General features: G+C 40.1%; 1 protein-coding gene across 1 annotated transcript in view; it reads left to right on the forward strand.

The window, feature by feature from the left end:
• The window catches only part of LOC145305860 (rhomboid-related protein 2-like), a 90,113-nt gene that overhangs the window by 11,817 nt on the left and 56,617 nt on the right, over nucleotides 1–21,679 (forward strand). Inside the window, exons 3-6 of the mRNA XM_080147686.1 lie at nucleotides 5,702–5,767; nucleotides 9,898–9,942; nucleotides 10,840–10,934; nucleotides 11,311–11,370. Of these exons, the coding sequence (XP_080003812.1) occupies nucleotides 5,702–5,767; nucleotides 9,898–9,942; nucleotides 10,840–10,934; nucleotides 11,311–11,370 (266 nt within the window). The remainder of the gene's footprint in view (nucleotides 1–5,701; nucleotides 5,768–9,897; nucleotides 9,943–10,839; nucleotides 10,935–11,310; nucleotides 11,371–21,679) is intronic.

Below are 21,679 nucleotides of genomic sequence, written 5' to 3' on the forward strand. Positions count from 1 at the left end.
TTATGAAAACGAAAACTAATCCTTCTGTAGATTAAAACCATCAGTCGTTATGTTCAGACACTTAGTACCCAAAGTTATGAGTACTTAGTGAGGTGATAAAACTTTGGGGACCAGTGACATTTACCAGTCCATTGCCCCCTCCCTGCCTGATGTGTAAAACAAAAGAAGGCCTTCTCTCATAATTGTTTTATATCCTACAATGAGGATGGTGAATTGGGTCTGCAAAAAGACCTGTTCTCAAAAACAAAATTTAGAAGATTATACCATTTTTTTCCCTAGGGGAGGTGGGGCGGTGAAAGGTACTATTTTTTTATTATTTTACTATTATTCATTTTTTTTTAAAGATGAGAGTATTTTTACAGTTGTTTTTTTTAGGGGGTGAGTCTCCAACTCCCCAAAGAAGATAGTCTAAAACCTTGGTATTACCAGTCAGATAAACAGAAGAACAGACATCGTTTAACTTTAATGTATGAAATTTTTGCATCTATGATTAAACACCATGAATGCATGCCTTGCAATTTGTTTGGAGTTTTTACAATAACCCCGTAATAAATGATCTAAACATTACCTTACTTTTTAATACATCTTTGTAGAAATAATTCTAAGTTTAGATTTTCGAAGGCCTAATAATTTATAGCTTATCAAATGACTAAACTTTAAAGAGAAAATTATCTCCTATAAATCTATTCTCAACGCCCCTAGAGGCCTAGGTACTTTTGAGGGGAGGGGGGAGTCGACACCCTCTATTTTTTATTGTAGTTTTAAAGATAAAAATGTTTAATGGTCAATTTACTTCGAGAAACATATAGGAACAGCAGTTCGCGAGATCTTTCAGCACACACAAACGACAAATAGACACAGATATTTTTATTTATATTTTTGTTCAGCATTTTTGTCTAAATGTTAATTTCTTTTATCTCAAAGCAATATGCAGTTTTCCTCACTATGCAATATCTATCTATGTATATTTTATGTGGCACATATGATTTTGACCAGGTTGGAAAAAGAAATCATGATCCTTACACTATTCTGAATATATATCTATGTATATTGTATGTGGTACTTCTGACTTTGCCCAAATTAGAAAAATAAAACATGATCCTTACACAATTTTGAATATCTAGCTAATTATATTGTATGTGGTACTTTGATTTTGACCAAAGTGGAAAAAAATAAAACATAATCCTTACACATTTCTGAATATTTATGTATTTTGTATGTGGTACTTCTGATTTTGACCAAATAGGAAAAATAAAACATGATTCTTACACTATTCTGAATATCTATCTATGTATATTGTAATTGAAACCTGTATTTAATATTATTCATAGGTGCCATTTATCATTCTATATTTATCTATAATACAAAGTAGAACGATGTCTGTCTGTTTGTTTGTCTGTTTGTTTGTAGCAAAGGATCTCGCTAACTGCTGAACCGATCGGGTTCTCCCTAACAGGGTAGCTTCTCATAGGTCCCGGGAAGGTTTATAACTATTTTCTTGGGGGGAGGGACACCCCCAACCCCCCCAAAAATGAAAAATTCCCCCCCCCCAAAAAATTTTTTTTTAATTTTTTTAACTAAAATTAAAAATGAGGGGGGGGGGGCATCCCCCCCCAAAAAAAATTTTTTTTCGCCCCCCCCCAAAAATTTTTTTTATTTTTTTTTTAAATCTAAAAAAAGAAATTGAATTATTAATTTCGACTCTCTCCTCCTCAAGTGCCCCTAGAGGCCTCTAGGGGCGTAGCCGCTAGTCTATAATACAAAGTAGAACGATATCTATGTGTCTGTTTGTTTGTAGCGAAGGATCTCGCTAACCACTAAACTGATCGGGTTTTCCTTTACAGGGTAGCTTCTCATAGGTCCCGGGAAGGTTTATAACTATTTTCTTTGTTAAAAAAATTTAAACCCCCCCCCCAAAAAAAAAATTCTTCTTAAAACTAAAATTAAAATAGTTGGGTCGACTAACCCCCCCCCCCCTTTTTAAAAAATTCCTCCCCCCCAAAGAAAAATTTTTACTAGATTTATTTTTTAAAATCTAATAAAAAAATAAAAAATTGGTTTGGTCAAACCTCTAGAGGCAAAGCCCCTAGAGGCTAGGGGCGAAGCCGCTAGTATACAAGAAAACCTTAAAAAATAAGACCTAAAATAAAAATTAAATGCTTGGTGTGTATATTTCATTAATTGAACACATTCTAATTATGACACCTGCCTTATTTGTTTTATATGTAAGGTCAGGTTTCATGATTTCAAAGGAATAAAAATCTCTGGTACCAAAACATATATTCCTTCTATACTTATTCGCATACATATAAATAAAATCTTATCTAAGAAAGCATTGTTTGAAATTTATTACTCCATACTGCACCAAAAAGATGGTAAATAATGTTAAAAATTGTAAGTTTCTGTGTAATAGAAGTTGTCGCTTATATACGTATTAAGTACACAAGCCTGGCAACAGCCTTAAAAGCAAAGCTCTAGAATCAGACGATAGGACAAACGGACATCAGCAGTCGAAGAGTGTCGGAACTTACTACGCAGAATATAAAATTTTAAGTCTAAATAAAATTGTATGCAATATACACATGCAGGGGCGTCTAAGCTTTTTATTTTTTTGGAGGGGGGGTAAATTTTTTTTTTTTTTTGGGGGGGGGAGGTAATATGGCTCGCGAAGCTCGCCGCAAATTTCCTTCCCCCCCAAAAAAAAATTTTTCCCCGGGGGTAAAATTTGCTTGGGGGGGGGGGATAATAACCCCCCTTGAAATCTGTTGGCAGGGGTAAATTTTTTTTTTTTGGGGGGGGGGGTAAAAAAATTTATCCCTGCCAACAGATTTCAAGGGGGGTAATTTAATAACGTAAAAAGTTACCTACCTAATAATAAAATACTATTAAATATTTATTAGTAAAAATGCGCGCAAAGCTCGCCAAAATTTTTTTTTGTTAATGTTTTTTATTTTTGGGGGGTATTTCCCCCCCCCAAAAAAAAAAAAATTGTTTAGGGTGGGTAAATACCTCCTCCTAAATGGTTGGGGGTGCCTACAACACCCCCAAGATTATACCATACAAAAAAAATGCTATGCTTTTTAATACTAATCTAGCAGTTACAGGAATCAGCATGCAAGTTTTTAGTATGAGTCAAGAATAAGAGCTAACCGTTACAAACATACGGATGAACGGACCTACCATAATTATATATATAAAAGCCCCACTTGTAAAACTAAAAACATCAAAAAACGGTAATTAAAAGAATATTAATGAGTTAATTATGTTTTATTGGTAATAAAAGAGGCAATATCCATTAATTATAATTTGAAAAAATAGCATTTGTAGTTGATTTTTTAGTAGCCACACTGTATTACTTGGGTCTGTCCGTCTGTCTGAACTTTTTAGATAACATATATGAAAAGATAGTTTTAGGCTATTTTCTTGATCTCCTCAGCCTTTCCCTATAGATTAGGGGCGAAGCAACTAGAATGTATTTATATTACAATTACATTTTATAAGTTTGCCTTCATTTTCATGTGACCATGCAAATATACTACGAAAGCAAGAACGATTAATAACTGACATAGCAGCAGTAGGTACCATTTTTAACGTCTTTAGTTATGACTCTAAGTCGGGCCGAGATACGAACCTATCACCTCGCCGACGACGAGCGGATGCGCTACGTGTTGAGCCACAGTCGCGGTTAATACATGGTTAAAGTGAAGATTTGCTTCATTACTATGAATTAAAAAACACATAAAACTAAAGTTTGCCAGAAAATTGGATAAAATGTTAAAACTTTTATATAACATACAAGGACATGTCTGTGCATATGACGTAATAATTTGTATATTATTTAGTTTATGAATTTTCTATCATGAAATTGAAGTCGATCTATAATCTCTAATACAAAGTAGCTTGATGTCTGTCCGTCTGTCTGACTGTCCGTCCGTCCATCTGTCTGTCCCCTAAGATCTCAGTAATCACTGAACTGATTGGATTCTAATCTTCAGGGAATATATCTACTGGTCCTGTGGTGGTTAAAAATGTTTTTAAAGTTAAGTGGGAGACCCTGCAACCCCAACCCCCCCCCCCCTTGAAAAAAAATCCCCTAAATTTTTTTATGCATTTAATTTAAAATGTGGTGGTTGCAGCACCAAAGGTACTTAATTTTTTAAAATTACCTCTTGGGGCAAAGCCCCTAGAGGCTAGGGGCTTTGCCGCTAGTATTTCCATAAAGGTAAGAGAATGGGACTGTAAATTACACTGGAACTCAGAGGTTTATAAACACGTTTTCTCATTTGGTGGCTTAAAAAGTTGGTACGTTTTATGAAATATTAATTGGTTTATTCAAAATTAGTAGTGCTAAAACTTTTCAACCTATTGTAGGGGTAAATGTGTGTGTAGATTATTTTTATCGCTCATGTATAAGATAATATTATGTTCATCCTAAGTAGTAAGTTTTTTTTATAGATTTTCCCTTTTCAGGAAACTTCACATAGGTCCCGGAGTTGTTTTAGGCTATTTTTTTTGCCTCCTTCTTTCCCTTTTGAAGACATAGTACCTAGATGGCAGAATTTTTACAAATATAACATTTAGGGAACCTAAGCTTTTTAAGAATGACATTTACTTTACGCGTAAAAAATCTTCGAGTTTAATATAAAATATTAACCGGCCAAGATTTGAGTTAAAATCAGAGAGAGAAGGGACAATGGGCTGTTTATTACACTAGTCCCCAAAGTTTTATAATAACGTTTTCTTGTAGTAGGGACTGTAGTGAATTTTGATTGGATGGTTAATTAAAGGGAGTGTTCAAATGTTTCAACCATTAATTATAATCTACAAAGGGAGTAATTTTGTGTATCACCATTAAAGATGTAAACAATTTTACAGCCCTTGTCTTATCCCTTTAGATCCCTGGTTAAAGTATGGTGTCAAAATGAGAGGAAGATTACAAATTTTCAAACTTTTGAAAAACGCATTTTCATATAATTTTTAGGAGAAGATTAAATTATAATTTATTAACTTTCCCCTGTAATATTTTTCAAACATCTATCCTTCTTTCTTTCTGTCTATCTATTCATCAATCAATATATATCTAAATATCTTTTATTAATTTTTTCATGTCTATCTAACTATCCATATATTTATTTATTTATAGATCTATCATTTTGTTTATTTATCTATCTTTCCATCTATGTATCTATATTTATATTTATCTTTTTATCTCTTCATCTATATATATATATATATATTTGTAATTTTAATTATATGATGAAAAATCCTCTAACGTTTTTTTTTGTAAAAATCTTTGAAACTTTTGATTTTATGGTCAGTATCAAAATGTTATTGTAACTGAAGAGTATCATTATGAAACACATTGTATTACTTATAACCTTTTGTCATACATTTTATGTTAAATCATATCTATCTATAGCTAAATCTTTCTATTATCAATTATTATTTATTAATATATTCATCTAGTCATCTATCCATCTATCCATTTATCCATTTATCCATCAATCTATCTATCCATCTATCAATCCACCTATTTATTTAAGGGGGTTGGAGAAATACCGTGGACAGACTTTTTTCTTGCTTTCGATCTATTCCTCTATCTATCTATCCATCTATTTTTTCATCTATCTTTCCATCTATCTATCTATTTATCTATCTTTCTAACCATCTATGTATCTATCTATCCATTAATTTATTTAAGGGGTTTGGAGAAATACCGTGGACAGACTTTTTTCTAGTGCTCACTAATCCAGCTTTCAAAGAACAGGTCACATTTTTATGAAGTGAAGCATCTTTATTGATTGATTGATTAGCCTCCAGGGGAAATCTCGTCAGTGGAATGAATCTGTGTTTTCTGTTCAAGTTACGCCCTCGTCAAGTTTAAGAAAATTCGCCGCCAAAACAGGCTGAGTCCATAGTGATAAAACTGTAAGATGCGTTGGATTGTTGGGGCAGTTGAACAGGTGAACAGTGTCGTGTGGTGTTTGGTTGCAGAGCGGGCATTTATCTTCAATATTCTCGTCAATTCTATGTAGATATGAGTTTAAAAGTCTACTATAGCCAGATCTTAATTGAGATAGTTGGGAACGTACAGATCTAGTTAAATTAGCCTCCATTTTGTTGACCTCTGGGGGGTTGGCCTGGAGGACTTTATTTGGTGGATAGTTGGCCAGAATTCTGGTAACTTCTCTGGTGTGTATAATTTTCTGCTTAGATTTAAGGTTGTCTCTGGATACAGGTAGCAGGTCTCGTTTGGATGGTAGGTTTTAGATGAGATCTAGGTGGTAGAGGTTTATGGACATGTTTGTATCCAGGGTGACCAGGAACATGGTTGGTCAGCAGGAATTGTTTGGAAATCATTTTGCAATGATCTCTTATAGGTAAGATTTTGGCTTCCCTATGTATATGTTGTTCAGATGCCATAGCCAAGTTGCCTGTGATGACTTTTAAGGCTTGGTTTTGGACAGATTGAAGTTTCTGCCAACTGCTGTCAGAAATAATTGGGCTCCATATTGGAGCAGCATATTCTAACACACTCCTGACTATAGCTTTGTATGTCATGGACAGGGTCTCCTGGTCTTGCCCCCAGGTGGCGCCTGCCAGGGACTTCATGATGTTAACTTTGGTCTTAGCTGAATCAACGGTTGCTTTTATATGATGACAGAAAGTGTACATGGTGTCAAAAGTGACACCAAGTAGTTTCGGTTTCAATTCAAGTTTTACTACTTCATTTTTAATTACCACTGTGGGATGTTCTTTAAACTCCTTAGTGTCGGGTGTAAACAGGGTGACCGTGGACTTGGAGCGGGAGACTTTCAACTCCCGTTCTTCAAGAAAATCTAGCACTGCTGGTATGTATGTGTTGATGGCTTCGGCGAGTGCAGCATGTGGTTTGCCTGTAGCATATATGCTAATATCATCATCATATTGGACAACCACAATGTTCTTGGGTGGGTTTGGTAGATGGCGAAGGTAAAAATTGAATAAAATAGGAGAGGTGACAGCTCCTTGTGGTACTCCAGCTCTAATATTTCTGCTTTTAGAGAGGTGGTTTCTGAAATTAACCTTAGATTGACGTCCTTTTAGATAGCAGCAGAACCATCTTTTTAGGGCACCAGGGATGTTGGATTGGTTGAGGTCTTTAAGCAACTTGTCATGATTGACCATGTCAAATGCTTTACTAAGGTCAATTTGGAGTAGCACTGTTCTATCCGGTTTGATAGAAGCTTTTTCATTGAAACCATTTGATATCTGGATATTGAAGTCATTCAGAGCTGTGACTGTAGAATGATCTTTACGAAAGCCATGTTGGAAGACAGGGATGTTTAAGTTGCTGGTGAGGGTTGGGAGAAGAAGTCGTTCAAGGATTTTAATTGCAGGACAGAGGAGAGAAACAGGTCTGTAGGAGTCAGATTCATTTGCAGGCTTGTTGGGTTTAAGAAGAGGGATAATGATGGAGGTCTTCCAGATGTCGGGGATGGTGCTGGTGCTCATTGAGATGTTAAAGATCTTGGTTAGGTATTTAATACAATTATCTCCTAGGTGTTTAAGATGGAGGTTGGAAATATTGTCGGGCCCAGCTGCCTTAGAAGCTTTACAAGCTTTTATGGCTTTCTTAGTATCCATGTAGTTGAAGGTGATGTTGTCCTCTAGGTCGTTCTTCTTAATATTCTTAGAGATGGTTCTTGAGCCTTTAGAGCTTTGATGTTTCACGATGGAGGAGTATTGCTTGTTGAAACCAAAAGCAATATCCTTGGCTGTGGATAGATATTTACCTTTGAACCTTATAGCTTGATTGTTGTGGTTATCATAGCTTTTACCATTCAGATTTTTAATTAATTTGAATAGTTTTGAAGAACAACCTTTGTGGATTTCATTGACTTTTTCTCTCCATTTAGATTTGCGATGTATATTAATTTCCTTCAGGATGTCTCTGTTAAGGTTGGCAATCTCTGGAGAGTTTGGGTCATTTGATCTTAATTCATCTCTAGTCTTAATCTTGTTGGCTGTTGCTGTTGGTATTTCAGGAATTATGTCTTTAATTCTGCCGCCAGGTATAGTCCTTTTGGCAGCTTTATTGATAATTTTCCTGAGAGCCTTTTCAGCTTGGTGTATATTAATGATAGGTAGTCCTGTGGTAGGATCAGTAGATGTAGGGTCAGGTAGCTTCAGTACTTCCTGTTCGGTGATTTTAGTGAACTTCTCCCAGTCTGCTTTATTGAAGTTGATAAAGTTTCTGAAGTCACTTTTTGTGTGGTTGATTGATGTTTTAATTTTTATAATGATTGGGAGGTGATCTGATCCCAGGCAGGTTTTAGTCTTCCATTCTGTACTAGTTACGATGGATGTTGATGCCAGAGATATGTCAGGTGATGTTGGTTGACCATTGGATGGAACTCTGGTGGGAAGATTCTCATTAATAACACAATAAGATGAATTTCCAATATCATCTGCAATTTCTGAGCCACGTGTATCTTGAATGCTCGAGTGCCATAAGTTATCATGTGCATTGAAGTCTCCAAGTACAAGGGCGTCTCCCGGTGGAAGGAGAGCAGGTATATTAGGTTTAAAACCTGTGGCGCAGCTAGTGACAGGAGGTATGTAAACATTTAAAATGTTTGTGTCACCAACTTTTACTCCAAGTGTTTCAGTGTGGCCGTCGGATGGAATATCATGAAGTTTCATAAATTGTAAGGATTTATGAATATATGTGGCAAGTCCACCTCCTTTATCTGATGTTCTATCTTTACGTACTAATGTAAAGTTAGGTATAGTGGGATTGTTGGATTTTTTGCCAAGTTTTGTTTCCTGAAGGACTGCTACTTTTATATCATTTTGATGGATGAAGTTGGAGAGTTCAGTAGTTTTACTGCTGATGCCATTGCAGTTCCATTGGAGTATGTTTAGATCATATTCGTCGTCTAGATTAGTGGGGGGAGGGGGTGGGGGTTGTGGGGGGGTAGGTGGGGGTGTTGATGGTGGAGGTGGCGGGGGTGGAGAAGGGGGTTGTTGACTAGCAGGATTTTTGGTATATTTGTTTTTGGTAGGATTTATCACAGGTTGAGGAAGAGCCGCCGAGGTAAATGTTGGGTTAGATCTACAGGAGGGGCATTTGTAGGATTTGTCGTATTCTTTGGTAGATGTAAGCTCGCTGCAGTTATTTTGTCTTCTATGATGAACCCATTTTAGACAATAATTGCACTGTACTGAGGTAGAATTTGTCTTTAACTTGACTAGACAAACAGGACAGATGTACACAGGTCCTGGATTTGGTTCTATGCCGGCCATCAGCAAAAGGATTTTGACCAGTCCTGCCGGCATTGGCTGGTCAGTTACAATAAAAATTCATAAGCACTGACTTGAGATCCTCTGAGAGGAGTAGAGTGGAAGACTTTGCTGGCGCTGCTGATTGTGTGGCGGCTCCAGGTAGTTGCACCTCGGACAGGCTCTTCCTCGACAAGCATCTTTATGATTAGGGTTGGTCCGTCCGTACGTCTAGCCGTAACGGAAAGTCTTTATTTCGTAAATTTAGACATGTTAGAATTGTCCTATAGATTTAAAACTTTGTAAGATGAGTCCAGATAACAGTTTAGAGAGCGTAGCAACTCTATAATCGTTGCCAGAAATTCCGTATGTACAGTTATGTATAGTTATTAACCTTCTCGGGACCTATACGAAGCTACTCTGTAAAGGAGAACCATATTGGTTCAGCAGTTCCTTCGTTATAGAAGGACACACATCCTGTTACTTTTATATATTGGAGTGTCAAGGTAAAAATGTCACATCCCCCTTAAAGTTTACACAACTGGTATAAATCTTATATTTTTTATTTTATTATCCACAGAAAGCTGGTTTTAATACGAAGCGATAAATAACTAATATGGTTTGTTTGTTTAGGTATCAGATGAGAAAATAGACAGATTATTAGAGCTGGCTTATCAGGTATTTATCACTTTTGAAGTAACAAGATGTCTAGAGTCTGTCTGTCTGTGTGTAGCGAAGGATCTTGCTAACCTCTTCACCTTGAATAAATTACCCCCTCCGAATTTTTTTGCTCAATCGCCCCTATACGCCTGTAGGGGCGTAACCGTTAGCTACTTTTAAAGTTCTTGGCTACGTAAGTACATTTCTTCGTGTAAAAATTTTTTTTATGTGGAGGGGGAAAGGGGTGCACTCCCCCCCCCCCTCCAAACACCTTTTTAGTAAAAAAATTTAGATAAAAAATTAATTATTGTTTTCGGAATCTTATCTATTTTTTCATGAAAATAGATAGAAATTAGTTTCTCTATAATCCGATTATCCTCTGTTTCCAAATATCTATGGATGCATGATAAAAACGAGAACATATATCCTTTTATATAAAGTAGTAAGCGTTTTTTGTCTGTCCCGAAGGATCTCGCTTACCGCTGATAATGTTCTCCTTTACATTGAAGCTTCTTATAGGTCCTGGGAAGGTTTTAAACTATTTTTTTGGGAGGGTGACTTCACCTCCCTCCCTCCAAAAAAATATTTATTTACTCCTTTGAAACTCAAATTTAAAATGGGATGAGGTCGACTTTTCCCCCTCCTACATCTTAAGTGAACCTAGAGGCTTCTAGGGGGCGTAGCCACTAGTCCTTATAATAAAGTAACAATATGTTTGTCTGTACCATCTCGCTAACCACTGAACCGATCGGGTTCCCCTTAACAGGGTAGCTTCTCATAGGTCCCGGGAAGGTTTATAACTATTTTTGGGGGAGGTTACAAACACCCTCCCAAATTCTGTATTGGTAAATCTATCTATTAACCTATCCATCAATCTATCAATCTATCTATCAATGTATCTATCAATCTATCTAGTATTCTGGAACGACGTCAGCCATTACCTTTCAACAGTTTGTTAACGTGATGTCAGGAAAGCGAACCTCTAGTTTCAAATATGCTGTGCATTGCAGGTAAAAAAAATATAGCAAATATTCTTTTATGGGTTCTGGAAAAGGTTTTAAACAGTTTTATGGCATATCGCCCCCAGAAATTTACTATTAGTAGTTATTTATCGCATAATGTTATAAACAGCTTTCCGTTGATATTGAAATGAGAAAATAAAAGATTGATTTAAATTGTATTCTATTATTCGTTTAAAATTGTACACATTATGATACGATACACGATTTTTCAGTATGGCTTACATCCCGTACTAATCGGATTTACGGTTTCGAAACATGTTTATGTTTTACCGAAAGGTCGATAATACAAATTGATTGTAGAGTTGCTATGCTATTTATAAATCTAATTTAGTATCTATCCATTTCTTTATTTATCTATTTCTAGGGACCGACAAATTTATAGTAGAGAAGATTTTCATTTAGTAGAAGACCAACCGTTATTCAGGTTAGTAGCGACGATACTCTATAATTGATTTTATCGTCTGTCCGTCCATCAGTCAGTTCGTAAAACTGTGGCGGTTAATTTGATTTTCTCGGCTGTTATTCAAGATATTTCTTGTTAGGATCTAACTTCTAGTGCTTGATTTACTTGGAGCGTCCAAAGTTATGCTACCAAAATATGAATATTAAAACATAAAGGTTTCGTGATTTTTACAATATAAATATTCTTGATTTGTGCTCTATTTTTCTGTATTTTCATCCATGATTTTGTTGTACTTTGCTACTTATGGATTTTGTCATCCTTGTTAGCTTAGTAATAGGATGTTTGTCCCCATTTAACAGTAAGATTTATGTCATAATAATCCATGATTTACAACCCTTTTTACCACAAATATTGATATTTGTTTGTTTAAGATAGAATTTTTATACTGGTATCAAAACACTTTCTCTCATTCGTTGGCTTAAAAACATTTATTGTTGGTTCTGAACTTTTTAGCTAATTATAGAATTATAAAGAAGAATACTTTTGTCTATGTATACATCAATTTATCATCCATTGACATATTCCTAATATCCCTAATTAAAATTAAAACACACAAGGGTAGCAGGGTTCTGTAAATATAATTCAATAGTTGAAACGTTTAGACAATTAACTTAACCAATCATAATTTAATTTTTGTCCTTAAAGTTGTAAAGCCAATGAATAAGAAAACATTATTTAGGACAGTTTAATTAACAACAAAATGATGACCACTCCTTCACTAAAAGGGTAGGGTCGCGCTTTCACTGTTTAATTAAATTAAAATGATTTAATTGGTTGGTTCTAAATTAAAGTATTCTACTGAAGAAGTAATTTTGTTTGCCATAATTGGGTGTAATAACATCAATTTATTTTTTATTACCATATCCCCAATATCCTAAATTTAAATTAAAACACACAAGGGTAGGGTCGCGCTTTCACTGTTTATTTAAATTAAAATGATAAAATATTTATTCAGGGAATGGGATTATAAAATTAATTAAAAAAACGATCATGTCTAAGTTAACAAAGATTCAAATAAAAAGATCAGTTGAGTATTGTACAGAAAGAAATATGCCGTTTTTGTGTCTCCGACTTTTCAATTTTATAACATGATAAGCCATGAAAATAATACATAAATATTATTCATAAAAAATGTATTAGACAAATTTTTTTTTAGAAAACTTATTCCACCTTCTGAGAAGCGAAGGTTGAATTCTACAATCAGAGTCTGTCCGTCCGTCCGTTCGTCATAGCTCTGATTGTAAATATAAGCATGTCAGAATTGTTAATTTAACATTTTGCCTATAATGATTCTTGTAATAGTAAGACATAATTTAGAACGTGTATCAACTCTATAATTATTGCCAGAAAATCAGTATGTCCAATTTAAACATGTAGACTTTTTATATATTTTTACTGTATTTTTACATAATATACGTATATTTTTGTTAAGTGATTCCTATAGAAATAAAGCATCATACTTGCAAAGCATCTCTCTTTTGTATTTTGTATTGAATTTTTCTGTCTAAATTTTTAGCTTTGCTTTAAAAGGCCTTTCCTTTCTTGTTATTCCGAAATATGAAGTTCTTGCTTTGCTACTTTTGGAATTTGTCATCCTTGTTTATATACATATATGTATATTGTGGTATTATAATATAATTCAAAGGTCTGGCGCTTAGACATCAAAGGTATTCATTCAAATTTAATAACAAGGTTGACAACATCCATATGTAACGAAGCACAAAAAGCATGTAATGGACAACGGACAAAAGGAGTTATCAAGCAGATTTTCAGTTGACATAAAAAAAATAGAGAGAATATGCCAAAACTCTAAGGCATTTACGAAACTTTTAAAAATAAGGTTTTTGTCCGTTTAAGTATAACCGATGAACAAATTAATGTATAGACTAGATATGCATGTGCCATAGGATCTCATACTTAGGTGAATTCTTTAAAAAAAATTTGCCCTACTAAAATTAGTGAGGCTCATTAAAAATTTAGAGGGGATAATTTTGCCTCACTAAAATTTTAGTGGGGCAAACAGATTTTAGTGAGGCAAAGGTTTTTTTTAAGAATTCACCTTTCTCTCCCAATCTTCAGCCTTCTATCTTAAATAGCTGCCCCCCCCCCCCTAAATTGTTTTTGTTTGTGGAAAATGCTTTTAGATAGTGTGGTATCCGCCTAGGGTAAATGGCAGACACCAGAGTTCGAATAAAGACTACGGCAGTGTGAACAGACGTGGACACCTTACTATAGAGAAGCTATGCTTCTCTAGCATTCACTAGACAAGAATCAACATCTATTTCAGTTGTCACTTTATTGAAGGTGTAAAGGATACTGAAGCTATATACAACAAACAATAACTACATGGATAGGAATAAATGATCATAACATAAAAGCATTATAATACATATACAATAGTCAGTTTGGGCAATCATGATTCCCCATCCCTGGAAAGGGTGGGGGGGGATTAAGAATACAGTTAACCATAATATAAATACATATGGATTAGGAATAAAGATAGTTAAAGATAAATCATACAGTAAAACATAGATAATTGCAATGGTTAGGTAGATGGCTATCCCTGTCTGGGGCAGGCAGGATAGCCCATGGAGCAACACAATAGGTAGATAAGCATAGAGGGGTTGAGTGGTAGGTCTGGGTACTAAAGAGGGAAGGTTTGATGATTACTTGTGACAACAACAGTCTGTGTGGGGGTGATTCTATCAGGTGAGGGCAGGTTTAGATCCTTTATCCTCAGGGTTGAGGTGGTGCTGATAACTTGGTGGTGGAAGGGGAAGGTTCCGGTGCTTAAGATGGGAGAGGGAGGGGTAACACCCCCTCCCTCCATTTGCAGGACAACTGAGAGATGAAACCAGTACCGTTATCTGACATATTTTCAGGTGGCCTTATAATTGTAGAATAACAGGATTTAGCTAGGTGCGTAGCATCACTATAATGTCCTGGTTTCTGCATGGTCCAGAGCTGCCGCATACCACAACTCTCCCCTCGGAAGGCTGGAGGGGTTGTCTGCACCGCCAGACTTCCGACAGTGGTTGCGGCCTTCAGTTTGTTGTCCTTGTGGAATGGGTCCGCCAGGATACCAGTTGCTGGACGGTGGTGGACTCCAGCCCTCCCCAGGTCTAACGGAATCGGCTATATCTGCTGGAGTAGCTGGTCCTGTTGGATATTCTGGCCGTTGGATGTGTACCTCTGAGGCCACCCTGTCAACCTCCAGGGGTGGCACAGCACATGAGGGGGCTTGGACCAACAGCCGCCTGGTATACACCTCTTCAGGTTTCTCCACTGGGCTGGTGGTCTCCATCGTGTTGGTCACCTTGCTGCTGGCAGGCTGGCTACTGGATGCAGGCGCAGTTTCTTCGCCCTCGGGGCTGGTCAGGTTCATTCGGCTTCCAGGTTCTCTGTCAACGCGGGCAGGTGGTGGTTGCCATACTGTAGGGGCGTTGCCTCCTTCAGGCTCATTCTGGACATTGGCAGGGTGGTGCATGGCAGTCCGACCTGCGGGGTAGGGAAAGGTAACAGTCCCTCCTTTATGCCGGCGGCTGTCTTGGATCTGCAAGGGTGGCTCCGCTCTAGTTGGCTGGGAGACAGGCCCATCCACGAACACTGCTGCTGGTGGACTGGAGGCACCAGGCTCCGGATTTCCTCCCCTAGCCTGAAGGGGTCCAGGCACATTGTCTCCATCTTGGGTAGACATAATTGTTGGAGATCCTCTACTTCTATGGTTAGGCTCGGCACTTGGCGCACCTAGTTGTGTTACTCCCCAGGCAGCGGTCAAAGCTTCTTCAGTTTGGCTGGTAATGGCTGATACCCTGGCTCCTGGGGCAGATGCAGGGGGCGCAGGCAAGTTTGGCCCAGCCCAAACTTCCTGGTACACCAGTGCAATACAATTACCCTGGCTTGGTTGAGGGAGGTAGACAGCTGGATGCAGTTGAGGGTGTGGGACGGCTGGACTCTCCCTGCTGGCTGGGGGCTCTGGCTGGCTGGGGGTGACGGGTGTCACCCCTTCCTCTGGGGCTGCGGGCTCCTTCCGGGGTCCAGGTATCTCGGTGGCGGCGACGGTTGTCGCCCCAGGCACCAGTGTGGGGGCGCTGGATAGCACCCCCCAGTCTTCACAGGGGTCCAGGTCTCTCGGTGGCGGCGACGGTTGTCGCCCCAGGCACCAGCGTGGGGCGCTGGATAGCACCCCCCAGTCTTCACAGGTGGCGGCGACGGTTGTCGCCCCAGACATCATCTTGGTGGTGCAGGGAAGCACCTCTCGTTCCTTCCAGGTGGCGACGCCGGTTGGCGTCCCATACATCGACTCAGACTCGCTGGCTAGCGCCTCTTGCCTCTTGCTGGGGGTGACAGGGGTTACGGACACCGGTCCCCTGTGGTTGCGGCTGCGGTCCAGGCCAACCCGGTTGGGTTCAGCCGCTCCTCCCAGCACGTTGATCCTGGCCACCATGGTCCCAATCTGAGACACAGACTCCTGGGTAGCCGCGGCCCCAGCGGCGGCAGCTAGTTGGGGTGACGGCTGGGCATCTCCCTCCAGGTGGACCTGGGTGGCAGACTGGTTGCAAGCAGGTTGTTGGGCGGCCTGGTGTTTCTTCATTGCCCGGTCCCAACCGGTTCTACACTTGGCGGCGGTGTGGCCGTTGAAGCGGCAGCGCCCCTTCGTCCAGCTGAGTCCCATCAGGCCGGCTTCCCCAGGGTGTATCAACCTGCCAGGCCTCTCCTCCTCCAGTTGGGGCACCAGCTGACAAACAGGGTCTCCCCTACTAGGGGTCAGGCGGTGCCGGGCTGCTTGTGGTGGCTCCTTGGTTACATTCAGCCTCCTCCCCATACACACAGGTTCCTTCCATCCAACAGCGGCTCTCCTCCCCTGGGTGGCGAGGCCAGCCTCGGCCTTAGCTTCTGCAGGTGCTTCTCCACATGAGGGATCCTGCCTCTGGGTATGCCAGGTGGTTGGTAGCAAAGGCCGTTGATGGTGCCAGTCGGAAAGGGGGCTATGATCTCTGGGGGGTACCTGTGGCCAGTGTGTGGACAGGTACCCACAGGTGGACCAGCGAGGCCCAGAAGATGCCATACTGATGGTAGCCTGAACTGTATTCCGGACTGTCAGCAGACTGTTGGTAGCCACCTGAGTTGGGCCAGAGTTGCCAGCTGGTATTGCGTCCCTGCCAGGCTCCGTCAGTTGCTGATGGGGAGCCCCTGCGGTGGTTCTGGTTTTGGCAAGGGGTGGCCTTCTTATTGACTTCCCTGGTTGGAGCTCTGCATCCTGGTGGGCCTCCATCTTCAGCAGCATGGGGGAACTTGGCTGGGACATGTGCAGTGGTTCAACAGAGTAGCGGCATCTGGTCTTGGAGCGTGGGGGAACAGCCTCACTGCTGCTGGTCAACCCTGCTCCCTCCGTGCTGGGTAAAGTCTTCCACTGCAGCAGGTCACCAGTCCCCATCCTTAGGCCGGTCCCCAGTCGTTCCATGCCTGGGGGCTCCCAGGGAGGCTTGGGTGGCGGCTCCCCCACCCCCAGGTACGCGTCGGGCATCTGGGTGAAGAGCCTATTCCCCTGGGACAGCTCCCCATCCTCCAGCTTGGTGAGGCCAGCGCCAGGGAGGACCTTTCCACCCCAGAAACAGGTGGTACTGGCCCTAGGGCTGGGCCCCGTTGGAGTCTCAGTTCTGGTGGTAGTGTCCATCTTGGGGCTGGCCACTAAGTCTCTTAAGCTTGTCACCTTATCATTAGGCTCAGTTGCATCGTTCAACACCCCCAGGAGGACACCTACAGGTTCAGCAATCCCCAGTCCAGTATTGCTATTTCTCGTGCGTGGAGCACCAACTGAACAGGAGCTGTGCAGCGGACATTCAGTCACCCTTCCAGACAAGGGCATCTCAGGGACCAGGGGTCTGTGACCTGGCATGTGTTTGATGTTCACTGTACTCAACACAGTAGGCCAAAGTAATAACAGAAGTAGTATCTTGTAGATATAGAAGCAGAGTAGAGTAGCCGCGCCGCAAGGAGGTTCGAGCCGGCTCACCCCTAGTATAAATACTATAGCTGTGTAATTAGGGTGGTAGTCCACGTAGCCGTAGGCTCGGTCCTCCTGGCTCAAGAGTTTCTGTGGCTGGCGCGCCCCCATGATAAGTAGCAGGGTGTTGGTCTGTTGGTGCCAGCGTCTTGTTTAACTGTTGAGCCTGAGTTGTTCTCCTTTCCAGTATAGCTCTTGATTTCTGTGGTAACCAGCGGATCTTAGCTATATTCGCCCTTTAAAGGTAACAGGGAATATGTTAGGCATCCACAGATGTCTCTAGGAGCGTATCCACTAGTAGATATATGGATAGGTAGGCTATCTATATATATACATGGCTACACGCCCATATATATATATATATATACGTGTATAGGAATATCCCCAGAGCTAGCTAGCTTTTCCTCCTTGCTCCAAAAAAATCACGCTTCCTCTGTATATAGTTCACAACTATGAGGGTCGATGGTCCAGGTACACACCACCACTGCCCAGTGTGGGGCAGCAAGTCAGGCTATGTCCACAGGGTGGGCGTACTTTCGTTCAGTTACCATATCAGTTTCCAGTGTTGTTTGGTGAGGTTAGTATTCACTTGATTGTACCCATGGTACAAAAAAACAACATTATTTATCACTTGGGTATTTATATATACATATATTTGTTTCACTAACCACTCAGCTTTGAAGTAGGGTTGGCAGAGCTAGGAGATGTTGAGGGTCTGAGCGGGTTCAAGGAACTGGTTTAGTTTTCCTTATCACACTGTAGACAGGGAGGGAGGAGCTTGCAAGTTTTTCTCCTAAAAAAATATCTCTGATGTATGCTATAGAATGGCCCCTCTCCTGTGTGGGTGTGTGTGTGTGTGTGTGTGCGTGAAATCTCCTGTCCTTGCAACGCGCGTCCGCACCGTCAAATCCGCGCACACGGGGAAAACGCGCTCTCACCCCTCAACTCGCTCTCTCATTGGTCAGCTTCGTCCGTTGGATTTATGATATTTTCCGCACTCTGTTGCGCTACCCGTGAATGGCGCTCTGTGTGTCCGATCGCTAGCCCCACACTACAGACGGACTTAGTCTAGTGTGGGTAGGAAGGGGGAAGCGCGTAAGGGGACGGGGGTAACTCCGTCCGTTCCCCCTGTGAGGGAGGGGGGTAACTGTGGGCTGGTGTAATATTGCCTTTTCTTCTTAATCCTAGGTTTATCTATTATATCACCCTGATTGTATTTGCCTTCAATGGAGAGGGGCTTCTCCCCTTCCCTTGGAATAAGGGGTGTATTGTTATTGTGCTGTGGGCTTGAGATGTTTTGATTGTATATCAGGATCTTTATTATATTACATCTAGATTCTATTTTTGTCCTTATCACAATTGCATAACAGATTTGTTTACCAACTCTGTTCTATTTTTAGCTGTTATCACAATACACAATAATCCAAGCCTGGTCTATTCTTAGATTTATCACAACACAACAATTTGTTTGCCAAGCTTTGCTCATAAATCTATTGTTTGGCCATCACATCAGGGTGGTAATCCCTGCAATGTAACATAATATCTGTTTTTCTAGATGGGTGGCTGCGTTGTAGCTTCTCAGGATACTTGGAGTTGACGTAGTTTTTCTCTGTTCTGGTGAACTACACTCGTATGTTGGCTCGCAGCTTGCAGCTATGTGGCGTGTTTCAGCCTATCGGCGGCAGGGAATGTCCCGTCCTGCTAGCGCCGCTTGCAGCTATGTGGCTTGTTTCAGCCTATCGGCGGCAGGGAATGTCCCGTCCTGCTAGCGCCGCTTATCCAAATCCAGCTGATGGCGGCAGGGAATGTCCCGTCCTGCTAGCGCCACTGGTTCGGATCCTGCTATCTCTTGCAGTAAAATTGGCCTATTTCCAGCCGTTTACACTTATTTGGCTTGTTTCAGCCGGTCCGCAGGCCTGTTTCAGCCCTTTTGGCGCTCAATTCTCCGTTAGATATCAGCGCTGCTCGCGGTTATTCGTCAAATTTCGCTGTCTCGCTTCCACAACTGCCGGATGCAGAGTTAAACTTTGCTGTCCAGGGTGGGTAATTCAGGTTGCTTGCGTCAGTTTTGCCAGATTCACTGCTGGGAGTACCTTAGCCTCAGATACGCGTCTGCTCTACACTTGTGGTTCGCCGTAATCTCACACAGCTGTCACCAAAGTTGTGGTATCCGCCTAGGGTAAATGGCAGACACCAGAGTTCGAATAAAGACTACGGCAGTGTGAACAGACGTGGACACCTTACTATAGAGAAGCTATGCTTCTCTAGCATTCACTAGACAAGAATCAACATCTATTTCAGTTGTCACTTTATTGAAGGTGTAAAGGATACTGAAGCTATATACAACAAACAATAACTACATGGATAGGAATAAATGATCATAACATAAAAGCATTATAATACATATACAATAGTCAGTTTGGGCAATCATGATTCCCCATCCCTGGAAAGGGTGGGGGGGGATTAAGAATACAGTTAACCATAATATAAATACATATGGATTAGGAATAAAGATAGTTAAAGATAAATCATACAGTAAAACATAGATAATTGCAATGGTTAGGTAGATGGCTATCCCTGTCTGGGGCAGGCAGGATAGCCCATGGAGCAACACAATAGGTAGATAAGCATAGAGGGGTTGAGTGGTAGGTCTGGGTACTAAAGAGGGAAGGTTTGATGATTACTTGTGACAACAACAGTCTGTGTGGGGGTGATTCTATCAGGTGAGGGCAGGTTTAGATCCTTTATCCTCAGGGTTGAGGTGGTGCTGATAACTTGGTGGTGGAAGGGGAAGGTTCCGGTGCTTAAGATGGGAGAGGGAGGGGTAACACCCCCTCCCTCCATTTGCAGGACAACTGAGAGATGAAACCAGTACCGTTATCTGACATATTTTCAGGTGGCCTTATAATTGTAGAATAACAGGATTTAGCTAGGTGCGTAGCATCACTATAATGTCCTGGTTTCTGCATGGTCCAGAGCTGCCGCATACCACAATAGAATTGTCCTCGCTATTATTAATTGTACTGAATTTCAATTGGATGGTTCAATACTTGATTGTCCACTAATAATAATCTACAGAAGGGGTAACTTTTCTATCTGCATCAGTGAGAATGGACATCAAATTATCAGCCATTGGATAATCCCTTTAAATCCCTAAAGTTTTGTAAGTTATCTTATTCGTTGGTTTGAATCTTGCTCTTTGTTGGTTCATTGAGATGAGCCATTATCTTATCTCTTTATATCCCTGAAATTATGAGTTGAAAGAGAGTACTATATCAACATTCTTATTCATTGATTGGTTCAATAAGTTGAGTGTACAAGCGTTTTAACCACTAATTGTAATCTACGAAAGGGGTAATTTTTCTATCTGCATAGTTGGGAATGTAATCAAATTATCAGCCATTGTCTTATCCCTGTAGATCCCTAGATCCTAGGGCTGGATATTACACTAGTCCCTAAAGTTTCATAATAACCTTTTCTTATTCGTTGTTTTTTTATCATTGAAGACTTTTATTGAATCTCTATTTTTTGGTTCAATAAGTTGGGTCTCCAAATGTTTCAACCACTAATTGTAATCTTCCGAAGGGGTAATTTTTCTATCTGAATCTATCTTATCGCTTTATATCCCTGAAATTATGAGTTGAAAGAGAATACTGTATCAACATTCTTTATTCAAATTAAACTTTCAAACCAAGCAGGATATTTTATCCTCTCTCTCTCTCTCTCTCTCTCTCTCTCTCTCTCTCTCTCTCTCTCACACAAACACATTAATTATATCTATATTTTTTCTCTCTCTTTCTCTCTTTTCTTGTCGAAAAAAATCACCGAAAAAGTAGTATTCCATTACTTATCTCTTCTAAAAAGTAATATATGTATAGGAGGAGAGGACGGCGGTGGGGTAAATTTTTCCCTTAGTGGTTTTTTCTTGTATTTAAAGGTTTGAAGTTAAGAGTTGACTTTACAAACATTTCAACCGCTAATTGTAATCTACATAGGGGATATATAGTTTTGTATATCATCATTGGGGGTGCAGGTCAATTTATCAGCCATTGTCCTATCCCTTTAGATGCCTGAAACTTTCCATTGTTCTAAAGCTCGTCAGAGAGTTAGAGGTTATTGAAGTATTTTTTTTTAAATTTACAACCCTTTCTTTCCTCCCCGATATATACAAACTACAAAAGACATATTAATCTCAGTATAAAACAAAATACATAATAGTAAAAGCTAGAAAGGTAGGGACATTGGACTATAAACTTTACTGGT

This window comes from Acartia tonsa, chromosome 14 (assembly GCF_053477335.1).
Source record: "Acartia tonsa isolate MP-2025a chromosome 14, ASM5347733v1, whole genome shotgun sequence".
Taxonomy (NCBI): domain Eukaryota; kingdom Metazoa; phylum Arthropoda; class Copepoda; order Calanoida; family Acartiidae; genus Acartia; species Acartia tonsa.